Genomic DNA, 14,150 nt, shown 5'->3' with positions numbered 1-14,150 from the left:
GCGCAAAAATACTTTTGAGAAAATCCTTTTAATATTGCCTATTATACCTACTTATTATGGAACCAATCCCGGGCTCGTTGTAATCTCCTGAGGGTATTCCATATTCCCCGTTCACGGACATCATTTTGGCCGCAACCGATTAGCCATATCGATTCAAGCCACACTTTCGGTTTGTCTCTGCATGTGTGAGAGGTGAGGTTAGGGTTGGGGTTGGGGTTGGGGTTGGGGTTTTGGTTGGGGCTTGGGCTGGGGTTGAGGTTGAAATGCATAATTGGCGATTAGACGATTGGCCCTAATATGCCAAAGCGCTGCAACGAATAACAAGAGAAGCGCAGCAGAGCCAGCTTTGGCTTTAGCCCCAGCTTCGGACAGCATTCGAATGGCCAGCTAATTGGGTCATGTCATCCCCAGCTGCCCCACCCCCCAAAAACCCCCCGCGCCCCCGGATCGTACCTACCTTTGGCTGAAATCTTGGGGAAAAAGTAATGACAATGGTTTATGTTTTTCGTTTATATATAGATATATATAATGTTATATATATTTCCTTTTTGCTTTGTTGTTCATTCAGTTGCTTTCATGCATTCAATGCCGCCTTTTGTCTGCGGGCTCTCTACTCCCCTCTTCACCCCCTCGACTTTCTCCCATCTCTCCCTCTCAATTTCCCTTTCCCTCGCTTGTTAGCTATGCCGCTCTGTTGATAAGTGTACACATCTATAGACTATATACTATACGTAGGTTTATATTATACAATACATAATACATAAGTTCAACTTAAATGCTATGGTTTTTTCTTGCTCTTTTTTTCTCGTTTAAGATTACTTTCGGTTGTGTGTGTGTGTGTGTTTTGTATTTGTGTGTGTGTGATTGTGTGTGTGCTTACTGTTTGTCGGGAGTCCTTTGAAGACTCCTGCGCTCATTTAGAGGCAAAGAAAAAAGTCTTTGGTTTACCTTAAAAATATTATTTTGTTTGTTTTTCTTCTGGTTTTTGTTTTTGTTGTCTCCTTAAATTCTAGGTCTTAGCACATACGGGCAATTAATATCTTGTGGATACGCTTTAAATCGTTACAAGGACAAACTGACATAAATCTACATGTACACGTGTACGCCTATGTGTATGTGTGAGTGTGTGTTTGCCTGTGATGTGTTTCGAGTGTGTGTGTGTGCACTTTCAGTACAATTTACATATGCTTATTTACGTATGCATTTGACGAATATTTTCCCTCTGTCTTTACTTTGAATTTCCTTCGATTGGTTTTTTATGTTTGTTTTTCGCCTGCCGACAGGCTTTATTTTGTTTAATTTCCTTTTTCCTTTCAAGATTGCTTTCTTTTAAATTTATTGGGAAATTTAGAAACATTTGATATTGTTTTTTCAAATTTATATAAAATTTTTGGATAGCAGTAAATCAATATTTATTCAGGAATTTTTGGGTAAACTGTCTTAATTTGCTTACGAGAACATTTGTTTATGGTCGAATTGCGTTAAAATTCATTCTCTGAAAATGCACTTCAGGTCTATTTATATAAAGCTTCTGTTGTTAGAAATGGATTAAAAATTAGACTTAAATAAACAGTGAAATAATAAGTAACCTTTATTATTTTACATTAATTGAAGAATATTTTTCTAACAGAGAGCAGTCACCGATTTAAAAAAAAGGTGTTTACAATTTACAAATTTTAAACGTTTTTTTTAATATTTGGGAAATAAGGAAGGGTCACTTTTCTTTTAATAACTCCGCTAAGAGAAATCTGTAAAATGGCTGGAAAGAAAAATTTAAAGGCCAAAAAATAAGTACTTAGCTCAGTAAAATTTTGTATAAAAATATTCTTCAATTAATGGACATTTTTAGTGTAACACGGTGATGTTAAACATAAGACCAATAATAAAACTATAATTGAAAAGAATCATATTTCAAATATTATGTTCTCTCTTTTTTTAAACCGCTGGATAAGCCACGTCTAGTTTGTGAAAAAAAGTTTTAACATTTAGAGATTCTTTGCGATTACTTTTTTCTTGACTTCTGTTTTAGCTTTTAAATGAATTAAAAATGGAATAAACCATTAAAAATATATATCGTTAAATCAAAATTGAGGAAAGACTAACTATAAATGTCTGCTTTAGTTTAACATTATTTCACAGCATCTACGGGAAATAGAATGATTTTAACAATAGTCGGATCCAGAGTTGTTTTTCTTGTCTTTGGGCTATGTAAAATATCCAGTTACAAAGATCTATATATAATTTTTCTGTTTGTTTACCATATACTACATATCTAAATGCATAATTTACAAATGTTGAGCCATAAGTTTGGTTTTTTCTCTGATTTATGATTATAACTCTTGAAGGAAGGATTTGTTGGTTTTAGGTTCCATTTACTTATTTTTGACCGAACAACGAAGAAATTACACACACTCATGCACACACATAGTCACATACATATATTTATATATATATATTTATACATAGATTTAGTTACATTCACATGGTTGCTTTTCCATACACTTGTATGTATGTTTTTGGATTATTTTTAACGTTATGCGGGGAGTTGAGAGTTTGCCATGGTATTTAAAGAAAGTTTGCTGTACATTTCTTAGTTTAGTTTAGTTTACGTTTACGTTTACATTTAGTTTAGTTTAGTTAGTTGAGTTACTTGCCAAGGAGAGTGTACTTTAGTGTAGTGCAGTTGATTTCGTTTTAGCTTTCTCTTTGCTTTGGGCAATTATTATCTTCATTCGCATTATCTTTTTTGTCAGACACTATCACAAACAGTTCGCTTGCACAATAATCGCTGCTCGCCTAGGACCTCGGAGCTATCTATGAGTGTTAACCTAAAAAGAGCTACCTCCCCCCTCCGTCGTTACATCTTATTTGCTGTGTTAAGTTTAGTCAGTTCTTGGTTTGGTTTCCTTTCCTTTCCTTTCCATTCCGTTTCCTTCCTCCGCGGGCTTACACATCCGTGCCGCATCCTTCCTGGTATCCCTCGTCCGGCGAGTTGCGGCTGCTGCTGATCAGGGCCCTTTTCAGGGCCGTAACTGGCGGCAGGACGGGCACGCCTCCCTTCTGCCACACCCGTATCGTCTTGGCGTTGATGGGCTGCCCGTTGGGCAGGATGGAGCAGGAACTGGAGGCGCCGGTGCTCGCCTGGGCGTGGCTGACCGCCGGCGTGGGCGAGGCGCGGGAGCTGCCACTGCCACTGCCACTCCCCTCGTGCAGGCGTGGCAGGGTGCGGCTGCTGAAGTGCGGACTGCTGCCGGTGGAGCTGCCCTCCCTCTTCTGGTGGTTCAGCGTGGAGGTCAGCTGCTGCTGGAGCTGCTGCAGGGGGTGCATCTGCAGCTGGTGGTTGTGCTGGTGCTCCGCCCCCGGCACCAAGGGCAGGCCGTAGTCGTTGGGGTAGCCCGACGAAGAGCCGCCCGACAGATTGGTGGTCACCGTCGAGGCTGTGGAGGTTCCTCCTCCTCCGCCTCCAGAAGTGCCATTGCCACCCATCAGTCCCTGCTGCAGGTGCGACCTTGGGAAGGTCTTGTTGAAGTCCGTGGTCGCCGTTCGCTGATGCAAGTCATAGAGATGAGCGGAGTCTATGATGGGTGTCTTGTCCGTGTAGCGCTTCATGAAGAGGTCATCCGCGGAGGTGGCGCCCACCGGAGCACCGTGCTCCCAGAGTCCCGAGGGGTACAGGGAGTCGCAGCCATTGGCCCGACTGTACTCCCCACTGCCGCCCACTCCAACTCCACTGATGGGCGGGATCTTGAGATCGGCAAACTCGTCGCTTCCGAATCGCTTGGTGTCGTTGATGAGATCCGGGTTGTTGCCCCCGTTTCCGGTGGATCCAGTGGGGGATATGAAACAGGAGGCAGTCGACAGGACACTGCCGTTGTTGTCATAGCCCTGCGTGGAGTACGGCAGATCCGTCAGCCTCGGCGGCTTCTGCACGGGATTCGCACTGCGCTGGTCGTGTCCTGCATGGGACTGCACTCCCCGACCGCTGCTCTTCCGCTCCAGAGTGCCGCCCTGCACCACTCCGCCGTCGATTATGTTGGCCACCGCTCCATTGGCAATGACCACGCCTCCTATGCTGCCATTCCCCGTGGCCGGCTGGGTCTTGTTCGTAATGGAGTTCTGGTGGTTGACCGACGTTATCACCTCCATGTGATTGGGCGTCTTGCTGTCCACATACGGCTGCCGCTTGACCCGCAGCAGCAGGCACATGGCCACCCCGAGGGCGAAGACGATCAGAGCCACCAGGGCGGCACTCAGGCCCACGATCTGGCCACTTCCCAGGGAGGCCATTCCCGCGGCCCTCATGCTCACGTGCAGGGTGAAGTTGGCCTCGGCCATGCCCGCCCGGTTCTCGGCCACGCAGTAGAACTCGCTGGAGTCCGTCTCCTGGGCGTTGGTCAGCACCAGCTTGGATCTCTTCTCGAATCCGCCTTCCACCTGCTCGAACATGTGGATCCTTTGGTAGGCGGTGAAGGCTGAGTTGTTTGCCAGAAGCCGTCCGTTCCAGTACCAATTGATGTTCGCTGCGGGAACCGCTCTCGCCCGGCAAGTGATCGATGCATTCTCCCCCATGGCGGTCTCCACGTAGTGGGAAATGGGCAGCATCTCTGGTCGGCAGGCGAACTCGTCCACATGGAGATCCGCGAAGCTGCGATCGATAATCCTTTCGGGTCCTCCCGAGCAAACAGGCGCGACGGGATAGGGGATATTCCGTTGCATCAGCCAAAGTTTCGTGTCCCTCAACCGGCAGTCGCAGAGCCAGGGATTGTCGTGCAGTTCGATGCCATGTAGCCGACTCAAGGTCTCAATGGTCTTGGGCAGCAGCTCGCTCAACTTATTCCCATTCAGCCGGAGCAGCGTCAGTCCTTGGAGGCCACCGAAGGCCTGAGCCGAGATGGTCTGAATATCGCAGTGCGAGAGATCCAATTTGTGCAGCGAGGGTGTGTTTCCGAAGGCCTGGCTCTCGATTTTGTGTATGTGATTGGAGGCCAGGGTGAGTTCTCGCAGGGAGGAAATGTAGCCCAAGGCCAGGCTGGGCACCGTCACCAGGAGGTTGTGCGAGAGATCCAGCTCCACCAGGTTGGTCAGCCCCTTGAAGGTCTCCCTCTCGATCTCGCCAATCTTGCAGTTCCGCAGATACAGCTTCTGCAGGTTCAGCAGATTGGCCCGTATGAACTGCTCGTTGGACAGGGTCTGCAGCTTGTTCCCGGACATGTCCAGCACCTGGGTGTTGGGATCGATGTGCTCGGGTATCTGGATCAGGTGTCGATCGATGCACTCCACGGTTTGCTTGCCGCCCTTCCACTTGCAGGCGCACACCGTTTGGCAGGTGCTCTGCTGTTGGGCGGGCGGATCCAGGTCGGAGTGGGCGGGTGGAAAGTGCTGACTGGAGGGCATGTAGCCGTCCTCCGTCATCGGCTGGCTATCCGCTATGGAGTAGACTTCGTTCTGGGACGAGGGGGAGGACCTATAGCTCCCGGGGCTCGACGATGAGGGGGAACCACCTGCTCCTCCATTCGCGTACAGGTGCAGCTGATTGTAGCGATTCCCCAGGATTAGTCCAGGCAGCAGGCCGAGGATCAGGAAAGCTACTCCCCTGATATGCATTTTCCTGGCTTTCTGTTCAAGTCTTCTAGTTGAGCGTTCTAGGCTAAAGCCCAGCGTTGGTTTTCCACTAGCAATATCATGGGTGCTTCAGTTATACTGTTTATGATATGATGAGTTAAATAATTTTCACAGAATTTCATGGGTTTGTTCTTGTAACTTTTTTATGCAATTTTGTTTTTATCTTTGAGTTTCTGATTTAATAGTTGATGTGTCTTGTGTTTAATGTTGATATGGAAACTTTCACAGTCCTTTCCGAGCCAATATTTTTGATTTAATACGTGTGCTATAATATTTCTTGTTTTTATGGATTTTTTTTATTATTTTTGTGTAACTCAAGGATATGCCATATGTGTCGTTGGGTTGACCTTTTACTCTTACTTTCGTGCGATTTATCCTTCGTTTTCTGGGTTTTCTTTTAATTATGATATGGAAACTTCCTTATGGGTCAAGCGGAAAATTGATTAATTGCCGCCTTGGCTTCACTTGTTGTTGCTGCGGTTTTCGCCAAGATTTTCATGTTTTGCCGTAATTAGCGTTCGGCCAGACCCAGTGTTATTTATAGGGCTAGCCCCCGCACACACACTCACTCTCACTCACTCACACTCGTTTGGATGATAATCGTTTTTATTTTTCGGCCAACGAAATTCGCATTTCCCCTGCTTTTCTATTATTTATTTTCTACGCAATTTTCTTCAGCTTTTCGGGATTTTTCTTTCTTCACGTGCTGCTTTTTACATATATATATAATTTTTTTTTAGGATGGTTGGTTTGTTTTGTTGCTTCGGTTAGCGCATTTTGCCACGCAAAGCTTTAATTCGCATCGCGTTTTTTCGTCGTTTTCGGTTTCGTTTTCGTTTGCGTTACGAGCGAACCTCGGTCCACGCGAAGGAGTATGACTTGTGATTTCAAATTTCCGATTTTCGAGCGAGGGCAGCGTGATTAGTTGTGATCTAGAAACGGATTGCCCTTGCACACTTGCAATTGTTTTCACTGCACAAAATAACGGTGGATCCTGGCAAGAGGAACTGCCACACACTCGCGCGCACTCTTACACACACAACACAACAGCAGCGGAGAAAGGCAACCGCTCGGCAGCGTTCTTCGACTTAAACTGAACTTCTGGTTTCGAATCAAAGCCTCGCAAACGCTTTGCCACTCGGCTCAGGCCGAAGTCACCTCGGGTGCTCAGCTGCCCTTCGGCTACGCGAGATAGAGAGAGAGACGGAGAGAGAGAGAGAGCGAGGAAAGCAGTCAGAGAACTTTCTCATGTGTGTTGCCTTAACCGATTCGCAACATTCACATGCAACTCGTGGGCAACACAGCACTCAGAAAAAAACTAAGCTTTCGATTTGAAAACCTTTTTGTCGGGGGATTACACAAAAATCTTTTCGCTAGGAAAGTATTTACATATGATGTACATATAAATTTCAACCGAAGCTATTTTCGTGAAACTCCTTAGAAGTATAAGTTTTACTTGTACAAAAAAAAAATTGATTGATCTGAAAATTTGATAGGAAGTTATGATCGGCTTAAGATTAAGTTTTAATACGCTTGCAGATTTTTCAAACAAATTTATGGGCTTCTCACAATAAGAGAAGCGCAAATTACAAATTTGAAAAGTTTCTAGAATCCATATTTAACCATGCGCAAAATATAGGCACATACCCGTATGGTTAGAAGGCTATTGGATATAATCAACCAATTTTTATTAAATCTCAACATGAAAAAATTCAATTTAGACAAAAACCTTAAAAAAAATACAACCGTTTTCGAAATTTGATCTGCGACCACAAATATAATTAAGATTGCGAACAATTCAAATCTATAGCTTTATATTTAGCTTGCAAATGCTATAGAAACACACGGATAGACGGACATGGCTATATAAACTCGCCGAGTTATGCTGATAAATAATATATACATGTACTCTATAAGGTCGGAAATGTCTGCGCTTCAATGCGTTAAAAACTTCCGACCAGTTTTATAATATACTCTGCAAAGGTGTAAAAATTGGGTTGAAATTCTAAAAATGGTAGTTCATGTGTTTTGTTGTGGCTTGGCTTACAAATTTATAGTAAAATAGCATAAAAATAGTTACTTTTACGTTTTATTTTGTTTTTTATAAAATACTTTTGTAAACGTAAAATCATCCATATTTTTTTTATGTTGATGCGTATATTTACGTTGTTACTTCTAAAATATATATTAAAAATGAATGCCTTTGGAATGTTTTCCGTTTTTGCGATTTATATTTGATTTAAGTGCGAACAAGACCGACATTCTTTAATCAAGAATTGCCAAAATCAAGTACAAGCGCACCTAAATGTTTTCTTTTTTTGAATGTGCGGACCAGTTATAAGGATTATATTACACACGCAGCCGTTGTAAAGATTCCAAATTGTCTTTCCGGCGTATAAATAAGGATTTATGTGAAACAAATAAACGACCGTTGGGTTCAAGCGTGGGCGATCGCATGACATCATTAAAATGAATTTAATTGGGCCGAAGTCTATTACATTTCCCTCTTTTGTTTTGCTTCCCAAAGTGAGCTGGCTTATGAACCACTCTGAAATTCCTGGAATTTGGTTGTGATTATAATATTATCATTTAGCTGTTTAGAAAAATTTTGGAATAAGCTTAACTCTTAGAAGAAAACCAAGTTTGAATGGAGCAACAGCAGAATAATAAGGTGAAAACATTGAAGCGAGGACATTAAACCGAAACACAGGCAAATAAAATATGAGTAAGCGAAACAGGTAGAACAGTTGATTTCGGTTAGAAAATAAAAAAAATGTTAAAATCTTGTGTTTACATTTCCTTAACTTTCTCACTAATTAACACTTTTAGCCAAGAAGAGAATACTGTTTACAGCGTTTGAGTATACTTTGCATGTTTCTAAGTAGTTCCTCATTTTGTATTCCCATTCATCAGGGCCCTCACTATTCTCCTCTGTCTTCAGTCAATCAGCGATCAACCTACTCAGGCATGAAACACCAACAGAAAGAAACCCAAAAAAGTGGAGAAAAAATACAGCAGAAATCAGTACACTATCCAAAAAGGAAAATCAAATTGTTTACTTTGTGATATGTGTACAGATTTTTTAATAATTTTTTGTCTTGGTTTAAGTGACCTGTAAATAAATACATAAGGCTAATTTGATGTGCTTGTTTTAAGTATGTTTGGTTTTAATCATTTTTATTTATTAAATATTTATTGTTTGTTAATATTTTAATACTGTTTTCGTGTTTGCAATGCCTTCTATATAAGCAATTTTTGTGTGTTTTATTTTTAATTTTAGTTCTTAAAAAAAAATTCCAACAAATTACAGAACTAATTTGGCTCAGCCTTTTTTCTCAGTGTTTAGCAACAAAAAAAACTGCTTAGCTTGCAGCCGGCAAATACGAATAAGTAGCTGAAAAAAAGAGACTGAGACTTCGCTTCGTTTGGCTTTGCTTTGCCAGTCGAGTGCGGCGTAATTTCAGTCTTGACCGAATGAGTCACATCCGCCAGATACAAGATACTCGAGCTCAACTGAATGAATTCTCGGCTGCATTGGTGTGCAGAAATTTCACAATGTGATGATTTTATAGCCCGTCGACTCGTTCATTCAAGATCGGTTTGCATAGACGAGAGAAAGAGCTCTCATGTTAGTCGATCTGGTGGGGAAAAACTATCTCCGCCTCGTTTAATGATGCCCAGAACGAGAACCACACCGAGAATTTGAATGGGAATGGGAATGGGAGAGCTGCAAAGTAATTAGCCCGAGGGGCCTCAAGTTGAGCTTGAAGTGGATCCAGAAATTGCGTATAAGTTACTTCACCTGCGGACGACTGCGGGCCAGCTACATGATACCTCTCGTGTCTTTCGGCCAGACAGGAAACGCTCTCAGTGTTACCTGCTTGGCTCAAACCCCCCTCACCCCACCCCCCTCGGACCCTATTGCATATGAATGAAACTGCAGCGCAGACTTCGCATCCAGCATCTGCCTTCGTCCAGATTCAGATGGCCTGAGAAGTTTTCGCAGCAAACTTGTTTACTGCCAGGGAAAAAAGAGAAGTTGGCTTGTTGTTTGTCCTCTTTCGGCCGAGAAAAAACGCGATTGCATATGCTTGCTACAATCCAAGATACATTTTCAGAAAAGATACATTTCCATTTTCCCACCCACTCAGTCAGTCACAGATGGAGGCGAACGAAAACAACTGGAAACTCAACATCGTAGACATTGATTAAGGTCAGTTATGATTGTGTATTGTTTTCTCGTATTTTTCCCTGCCTCGTTCGTTTGTCTAAGCTTCAAAAAGTGAAATCTCCTCTTGCGTGTTGGATTTTTCGTTTTTGTTTTTTTTTTCGAATTTTTCGGTGAATTGCTGGGCAGCCATGCATGGGTATCTCTCAGGTACCGAGAACTGAGCAGATTGGGTTGAAAGTTGGAACTTTATTTGCTTGAATTATTAAGTGGAAAAATCTTCTCATGCTTTGACATTTTATGGAAGTCAAACATTTTGTCAAGTTAACTCGAAAAGTGTAATAATTTATGTTGTACTTAAGTTTTGTTGTCATAAATTTTGAGGATGAAACAATTCAGGCATTTAAAACGAGTAACATGCTAACTTTCTTGCAAAGACTGTTTTAAAAACGGCTTAATTCGCATTTTTAATAACACTGACTGGTATTAAAAGTCATGAAAATTTGTTTCTCTAAAATACTTTTTAAGCTACTTAAACGCACAAAAAATCGATGGGTTTCTTATAAATATGTTTGTTCTATTATTTTATGCGGATTAAGGATTTTTTATTTAAATGTTGATTATATATTAAAATATTCCTTGCATGCCAGCAAACAATAACAGTAATTATTTGCTTAATTACTGTACTTATAAATAATGAATAATCTTAAAAGTGTGTAGTTTATGATGAAAGTCATAAACATGCCTTTACAGCTAACTCATAAAAATAAATTTGTATTCACCGCACTCAAATACTGCACTTCCTTTTAGTTTAGCCTCTTTCAGTGGGTTGTGGCCACGCTTGACCGTCTTTGATGATCTTTTGCTTGGGTTGGCGAAAGTAGAACTCGGCCACTATGCAAATATCGTTTGGCCGCAGCGGAAGTGGCCAGGAAAAACGCTGATCGGTTGCATATGATCAACAGTTTTCGACTTATTTTTTGCACCTCTTACAATTTTTTGCTGCATTTCATTGTTGGCTGACTCCCCCGACTTCTGTTGTTCATAAATTTTGTCGACTTTCACGTTTCGCATTTAGCATTTCGCGTATGAGCGTTTTCTGCCTTTGCCTTCAGTACGCAACAATTAGCCGCAGTCAATTGGCCAAAAATGCTGTTTGCTGTTTGCTGCTTGCTAGTCACTATTTGCGTTACGCTTTCTGCACTTGTCTGCCGGGAAAACTTACCGCTAATCTTCGAGCCGAACAACTTCCGCCTTCTCTGTTGCAAACTGTAAAATGTTCAGTGTGGAGTGCGCAATTAAAAATCGCAGCAGCCGCAGAAGAAGATGACTTTGAGTTGTCTGCCTGCCGCTGGAATTCCATTCCGCAGAGAAACCTTTGCGTTCATAATTTGAAAAATCACCTGGCAGTGGGTCTCCGAGTGGGTGGGTATGCTGGTCTCCCGGCGACCTTTGTGCCCGTAATGCTGCGCCTAATTGCCCTTAATTTATTTAACTTCAAGCTGTGCCCATTCCCCACTGCCGCCCCCGATTTCCACGCAGTCAAGGGTTCGCTGCGTGTCCTTTTGGGGTCACTTGGGACGTGGAGACCCGGAGTCCCGTCTTCGGCGACTCGAACAAGTGTCCCTTGGCCCTCTCGTCCGCTGTCCAGTCCCATCGGCGTCATCGCCGGCTACTCCGCTAAAGATATTCGCAATTTGTCATGATCTCAGTGGCGATTAATGCGAAAATCTCTTGAAAAAGTTATAAATTGTTAAATGCGAACATCATTAATAAGTTTGCTTTAGGTGGGCATTACTAATTGGATTTTTATGCTTTCTATTTGGTTAGATTAGTATTTGCTAACAATCTTTACTTATATTGAGGACTGCGATGTTAAAATAAACTACAATTAACTGAAAAAATTAAGCGGAACTCTTTTAAATTGTAGTCCTTTGTTTTGAAATAATGTTGCAGATAAATATTGTAAAAAATGGTTCAATTAAAATATAAAAGGGGTTTCTTTGCAGGCTGTATTCATTTATTTAAAGCAGGTACCATAAATATTTTTGTTTATTTTATTTACCGATTTGGCTGATTTTGTAGACAAGAAAAAATTAAAATTCGCTTACAGTTTTAATTGTTTCCCAAATTTAAAGACTTTTATAAACTTTGTTGACCACAACGAAAATAGTGTTATTTTGGACGTTAGAAATAAAAATCAAAACAGCCTTTAAAAAAGGTCCGTGCATTAAATAAACAAACAAGAAATTTAATTAAAGAATTTGCAATCAATTAAAAATAAAACAAAGCTATAATTTGGAAAGCTTATCACCACATAAGTGGATTCGAGATTTATCTTAATACATTGATTAATTGTAAAACTATGCAATCACACGAGCAGAACGGCTTTAAAACACCTTTTCACAACTACTGCATTTCCCAGAGAGATGTTTGTATCCATCTATTTATGTCTCCGTCTTGACTTGCCTCCACAATCCACAATTTCCGACGTGGCAGACAACATTTCAACGCGTCCCCCAAAGGGAAAATTGCAGAGGAAGGAGGTCACTAAACGCTCTAATTATTTTCGAACTGTTTGGATTTAAATGTATCTGTGCAGTGGCAAAAGCAGCAACGGCACTGGAAATCACTTTATCTTCATTTTGGGGCATTAAGCCGCTTAGTTCAGTCGCCGTCCTTTGCTATCTCTCTCTGGGTATTTGGAATTTTAGTCCTCTGCAATTATTCAAAGCGCTCCAAATTAGGTAATTGCCCTTTAAAGAATCATTCTAATTATTTATGTTTATGTGTGGCCCGCAGTTGCCCCTTAGACGCCACCACCCACCCGCCGCCCACTTGCATTGCATATCGCCGGCATTGTCATCGCCTGACCTCCGACCCATCCCCGCCCCCCCGCCTCCGCCCGGCGGGTGCCACGCTTGTTTGCGGCCTTGATTAATGGAGTCGTCCTGAGGCCATCGCTTAGACCGTCCCGAAAACAACAACAACCAGGAAGGGTATCGCAGGGTATTCTATGTTTGAGCAACACCGAACAAGGCTTTTGTATTTATTTTAACTAAGCAAACATTTCTGTGTTTAATATATGCGTATTTGATATTTATTCAGGTTTCAAGCACATCAGTATTTTGTTTGTGCTCTCTTAATAAATTTTTGATGAACAATTATATAAGCATTGCGTTAAAAATCACAATCAATAACTTTATTTTGTTTAAAACAATAACTTGTGGTTTAATTGTGGTAATGTGCCTTTAAGTACCAGTAAGTTAAAAAATTCAATTGATTACATTGAATACTAGTATAAGTTTCCATATTATTATTTTAATAATTTGTATGGTTCAACGAAAGGATTCAAGAGTTAGTTATTTTTACTTAAATAAATTCTAAAGAATAACTTTGTCTAGACCGAGTTTTATCTAGAGCTAAATAAGTTTCATAGTTCATTGTTATATTTTTTTTGTTATCAGAATAAATATTACTTTTAGAAATTAAAATATCTCTAACTGAATAATTTTAAAACAATTTGCAAATAAAGCTTTATAACCATTTGAAATATATAATTTGGCCCAGCACATATATAAATTTACAAGCAATACTGTCAGTAAAAGCTTAAAAAGATGTTGTTTCTGACAAGAATGTTTCATGTAACTTACAAAAAATGTTAATAGTCTTTTTAGTTTAAAAATGGATTTTAAATATCAAAAGATTAATTAAATCTAAAAAATGGCCACAAATCTATGATTCTTTTTACAGCACTTAATTTAATTTGCATGCTCCCTGATTTAATGATAATGCCCTCTCGCAGGATATGCCACCAGCAGCTACAACAATTGCAAAAACAGTTCAACAGGCTTCCTAGAACTACGGGTGCGGACTTTGCAGCCCGAGTGCTTGACTTGTTTTGTTTAGATTTATGTCAAATTGCTGGGGCCATGCGCGACGCAATGCGAGGGTGAAAGGCGGGGAAAGTCAGGAGATGGGTGGGCGCGGGGGGGTGAAAGCGGGGGAGGGAGGCGATGGTCCTTTTAAGCTTTTCAATCAAAACGCGTTTAAGTGGTTTCCAACTCAGTTTTCGGCCCATGGGCCTCGGCAGAGGCGCCACCATAATTGGCCGAAATTAATTGTTTGTCTAATCAGTTCATTGGATGCGACGGCGGCGACTCTTTCGACCATTGAACTCGGCGGCTTAGAGCCATCGAACATGGCCCGAAACCGATGCCCATTCGAGATATCGACGGAAAGCAGCTTTTATGGTAATCTCTGCGAAAGATGAAATCGATTTGGCGCTGGCAATTTATGGGGTTCTATCCGAGAGTTGGGTTCCTAAAGCTGTCCACTCTTAATTGGAAATCAGTTGTAA

The 14,150-nt window shown here is 41.6% G+C and overlaps 1 protein-coding gene across 1 annotated transcript; it reads right to left on the bottom strand.

The window, feature by feature from the left end:
- Window positions 1–495: 495 nt before the first annotated feature.
- On the bottom strand, window positions 496–6,696 carry LOC108038574. The gene has a single exon (XM_017115408.1). It carries the CDS (start codon window positions 5,602–5,604, stop codon window positions 2,947–2,949), a length of 2,658 nt encoding a protein of 885 aa, XP_016970897.1. The 5' UTR covers window positions 5,605–6,696; the 3' UTR covers window positions 496–2,946.
- Window positions 6,697–14,150: the final 7,454 nt, after the last annotated feature.

The sequence above is a fragment of the Drosophila rhopaloa genome, unplaced genomic scaffold (assembly GCF_018152115.1).
Source record: "Drosophila rhopaloa isolate 14029-0021.01 unplaced genomic scaffold, ASM1815211v1 contig_2, whole genome shotgun sequence".
NCBI classification, from domain to species: Eukaryota; Metazoa; Arthropoda; class Insecta; order Diptera; family Drosophilidae; genus Drosophila; species Drosophila rhopaloa.
The sequence above is the reverse complement of the archived record's forward strand: the minus strand, read 5'-3'. Positions and strand labels throughout refer to the sequence as shown.